This window comes from Notothenia coriiceps, unplaced genomic scaffold (assembly GCF_000735185.1).
Source record: "Notothenia coriiceps isolate Sejong01 unplaced genomic scaffold, NC01 NC01_scaffold00016819, whole genome shotgun sequence".
Taxonomy (NCBI): Eukaryota; Metazoa; Chordata; class Actinopteri; order Perciformes; family Nototheniidae; genus Notothenia; species Notothenia coriiceps.
Window position 1 is genome coordinate 90,252 of NW_011349520.1, and position 5,000 is coordinate 95,251.

The window sequence follows — 5,000 nt, forward strand, 5'->3', positions numbered from 1 at the left end:
GTGGGTTGGGGATGAGTCCAGCAGGGGAATTTGCCTTGGAGGAAGATGGGAACCAAAGAAGAGAGGAATAGGAAGCGGGACATTCTTAGAGCAAGAAGGGTGGGGCGGGAGGAGGATTAGGAGAAGAGGTGGAGACTGGAGCGGACACATAAACAAGATACACCAGACATCTGAAAAATAAACATGCTGGGATGAGAGGAAGAACATCACAGGGCAGGAAATGGAGAGCAATGAGGAACCAACGATAACAAACACATCAGAATCAATCAAAGTGCAGGAAACAAGTGGACAAAACGGTTTTATATGTTAATACATTAGCTTTTTATCGAGCTGTTATTCTAGTTTAAAGGCTTCCTATTTTTCTTCTAAAGCCTGATTAGAAAAGCAACTGATTTCAAAGCAAAAAGCTCACAACACAGAGTAAATGTTATTAATGTAGAGTTAATGAGTTAATTTATAATAATGACACCTTTTCTTAATTTAAAAAATTTATTTGGTCCGCCGGAACCTGAGATTAAAAATTAAACATACATTGTTTGTACACATATTCTCGTATTCCCCTCCCAGAAAAAGATCAATAAAATATATATCACATTCATTAGAGTTCTTTTTTTTTCAGCGTTAGGTTGAATTTCTTAGTTGTTTCTACTATCATACAAGTTTAAAAGGGTCTGATGTATCCCTCCTCTCCATTTTCTATCTTTTACGTGGCTTAAAGTCTGCATTCTGTACAATTTACACGGAGGGAAGCAGACGAATGGGAAGAAACAAGGCGTTGTGTTTTCCTCTCCGGCAGCAGGGGGCGCCCCTGACGCACAGAAGAATCAGCACCACAACTTCACAGAAGAGGAGTAGGTTCACCAGCAAAGAGCCAAGATGACAATTATGACAAATAAAACGTTGTATAAAACAAAATCTCATGTAAATGTAAAGTGATCCAGCGGGGACACTGAATGTTTTGAGGTGCCTCGTCATTGCAGGTGTTTCAGTGCAGGTTCATTTTCTGGTCAATCCCTCTGGGCTCAATGTAACGCCGTTACATTATCACATTCCTTTATCCGTCATACCAGTATTCAGCAATGATCATTTTTGACAACAGGCCTGCAAATCACTTATACAAATAAATTAAAGTTCACAGCTGCTGTGCTGCGACCACACAGACATCTGAGAGTGGTCATTATTACACGGTATGTTTCTTTGGAAAACATATTTACAGTTACTTCAGCTTCGGGTTTCAGCAAAGAAACGCCACACTGCTGGAGTAGTTTTCATATGAGGATGACAGCCTGCAAGTCGTGTTTGTGCGTAGTAAGTAAGACTGCAAGCATACGGGACACAGTGCTGCCGTTTACTGTAAACCATAAGGAAAGACAAAGACAATTCTCATGAGATGATGCACGATTCGGCACTTTTTCAACTCAAGGTAGCTGATTTTAAGTCCTTAACTTAAAATCATTTCATGTGGGAACTATGATCTTGACATAATAAAGAAGCTTTTTTCCCCCTACCATTGCTCGAGCAATTTCAGCTTTCAAGTTTATCCCCACACAATAATAAGACATCAACTTTGACTTAGAAAAGAGTCACACTCCATCCCGTTACTGTAGTACCGCATTCACCTTTCCCTCTCTCGGATGAATGAAACATCTATGTTGCCATGGTGAGGACTGAATGATCCTTAGTGAAGCAGGAGTAATGGCTTTGACAATGGAGGAATGGAAAGAGGGACTTCGTAAAAACAGCTGTAGGCAGTCCGTCCTTTGCAGCATGAACTCCACTTATTTTCTGTGTCAGGGTCTCAGGGGTCTCTTCTCTCTCTTGTTACGTGCATGCAGTCTGACTAAAATGTTAATTTGTTATTAAACGAGGACTCCACTTGTCGTTTATGTGCGGTCGGGAGTATTCTAGTGGGAGGACGGCCCAGATGTTCGTGCTGCACACAAGCAAACAAAAATGGTCCCTGACCTCCCAAAGTAAACTGTGCAGCTCGACGAAAGAGCTCTTCTGTGGCAAAGTGACTGTTCAAACAGCGGCTCTGCTACTCCCTCAGCACACTAAAGAGTACACCGAGAGACTGGGAGAAACAGACAGCTGACCTTCAGTATCGAGTAGGGATGTAACGATGCCAAAAACTCACGGTACGATAATATCGCGATAAAAAGTCCACGGTACGATATTTATCGGGTTATTGAAAAATAAAGAAAAAATATGTGAATTTTTTTTTTTTTTTATTAAATAATAAATCTGATTTGTACAGCATTTTAGTAGGATAATAGTATTTTAAAGTGTCAACAATATAATAATCAGACCCTGCAATAGAATAAATCAAGTTTCACTTCAGTTTTTCAAGTAACTCAACTCTAACTCACTAACTCACTCACTCAGCATCATCAAGGTTATCTTTTAGGAATATGAGCATGTCCACATTTCCAGGTAGAAGCTGGGATGTTTGGGCGTTTACGATATCCCCTGCTGTGGAAAAAACTCTCTTGCTTGGTACTGATGTTGCTGGGACAGAGAGATATGCTTTGGCCATGGGTGACAGCAGTGGGTAAAACTGTGCATTGTCTCTCCACCACTTCAAAAATAATAGTTTTGAGGCTTATTGACCAGGGCGAGATATATAATATGTTACGTTGGTACTTGTCAATGTCTCTAGGTATGTATGTAGCCCTGTAAATACCATGTCCTTTTGTGTTATCTGTTGTTTTTTTTTTAACGTACTTGCTGCCATGTTGGACAGGTCTCCCTTGAAAAAGAGATCGATAATATCAATGGGACCATCTGGTTGAATAAAGGTTTTATAAAAAAAATATATCGCGATATATCGTTAAATCCCTTGTATCGAGACACATATTTTAGGGGTTCACAATCTAAGAGTGCAAGAAGCAGCATCATTTCATTCATACAACTTCTGTAGAGGGTGGGATTTTTGTAAAGCGACGGCTGAACTGGATGAGAGAAGCCAGCAGGCCCGAGGGGTGATCTACAAAGCTGGTCATTAAATGACTCGCCTACAGCGTTTTGCACCCCAAAACTGAGGCTGAGAGGAGATGAAGAAGGGAAAGAAGGGAGTTACAGTGGCTGTATTCTGTAGGGAAAACGCAAAACACAAGTAAGGGAATCTAAAATGCGTGAGTATTTCACAAGATAAAAACCCATCTAAACCAGAGCTTACAATAAGAGATGCTTCTCCAGCTATCATCTCGAGGTTTAGCTTGACTCCAGCTGTGTTTGGTCCTGAGCTCGGGGATTGCGAGACAGCACTCCGATGACGATGAGGACAGACAGTACTGATGGCTTTTTTTTCTACGACCTCAAAAAACACAAATATGGACAAGACAGCAACAAGGGCGTTGTATAAAACAAGTAAGACCGACGTGTATTATCTTGATTAAAAAAACATGAATATGGATTTGGCTCATTAAGTACCGTAGGGAGGGCCGGGGCGAGATAAACACCCCCCTGAAGTCTCCGGCTTAGTTAGCTGTCCTCGTAGACGACATGGGGGTTAGTGTCTGATCGCTGCGGGTGATTGGCTCATAGTTTGTGGGCCGGAAAATGGCTCAGTAGTTGCGGCACTCCACCCTGACTCCTGTGAAGGATATAGGACATCCCTTCCACGTACAGCGCTCGTACCAGAATGTTAAGTAGTCTGAACTGGATCCCGTTAGGTGCCCCCGGGTGAAAAATAGTTCCTTAAGTAAGTCCGGGGTCACTTCACGTGGCCCCCCGCTTCCCTCATTTCATCCTGACATGGCACGTCCCCTATGGCGAGGGAGAGATTGCGGATGAAAGCATTTATGGAGCCTTAGAAGGACACACAAACGCTGCCCATTTACATTCAAGGTGTGTGTTCACCCAAAGGGACACACAAATACACATCTTTCTCCACCATTCAGGGCTGCACACGACCCCCGCCCCCCCCCGCCTGGGTTTCCAGTGGTCTGACAGTTCATCGGGTAAGAGTTTGAGTGTGTGTGTGAGACGGAGGGCGGTGGTCATAGCGGCCGGGGGCGGTGCAGACCGTCGATGTCCGGGGTGAGTTGGGGGCTGTGGGTGGCCTTGGTGGGGGTCCAGTCCCCCAGAGAGGCCTGGGCTGCTTTACGGTGAGCCAGGCGGTGTGTGATAGAGAAGCCGGCGTTTCCTTCTAGCTGAGAGAGCACCACCAGCACCTGCCTGCAGGGGGGGGGCAGAGAGGTGGGGGGGGGGGGATATTTAGCAGCTGAAAAGCCATTCTAGTTCAAGCGGATACAAATAAATATGGCATTTTTCTGTTGTGCAACCTGTAAAGAAGTGAGGTAAGGGACTGTATGCAAATGACATTGGTGAGGAGGGGAGGAATCATTTTCGAAATTACAAATCCATCCCGTCCAAAGCATACATAATCATTTATTCAGACCTTCTCCTGATAATGTAACTAAAACTATACACCCTTAAAGTAAGAATATATCTCAAAGTATCAATATTGATGAAAAACATGACAAAATTGTAAAAGTACATCCACTCTTAAATTTCAGGCCACATGTCTGGTGATGAACTAGAAGCCATCCCGTATTCCAATAAATCAAAAATGATTATGCTTTGAATTAGATATTTTTATGATGAAACCATTGTTTTTGTTGTTGGAAAACTGAAATAAACAATAATTTATGAATGGAATCCCTCCCTGCTAGAAATAAAAACAATTCTGGCTCAAAATGATTGTGCCGTCCTTAAGTATGGCACTGATCTTGGAACTGTTTATTAGCTAGTCAGCAAAGTTAAAGCTAGGTTTGGAGGAAGAAAAGTTGCTCAGTCAGCAATTTAGACTGTTGTTTTTCTGATTCAGTCTATTTTGAGTAAAAAAGGATGTAACATGCTGACAGGAAATGAGATTGAGGAACTATATTCCACACTATCACAGTCTTCAGATATCTGAGTACACTCCAGTGAGAATCCTGAGTATAGGCTTCTAAATACTTTGGGCTATTAACTGACATTGCAGCATATAGTTTTTA

The 5,000-nt window shown here is 42.5% G+C and overlaps 1 protein-coding gene across 2 annotated transcripts in view; it reads right to left on the bottom strand.

Moving 5' to 3' along the window:
• Positions 1-2,746: 2,746 nt before the first annotated feature.
• Positions 2,747-5,000, bottom strand: part of capn15 (calpain 15) — a 40,632-nt gene continuing 38,378 nt past the window's right edge. For both annotated transcript variants that reach the window (XM_010776187.1, XM_010776186.1), the window contains exon 12: positions 2,747-4,179. In XM_010776187.1, coding sequence (XP_010774489.1) covers positions 4,002-4,179 — 178 coding nt within the window. In that variant the 3' untranslated portion in view covers positions 2,747-4,001. The remainder of the gene's footprint in view (positions 4,180-5,000) is intronic.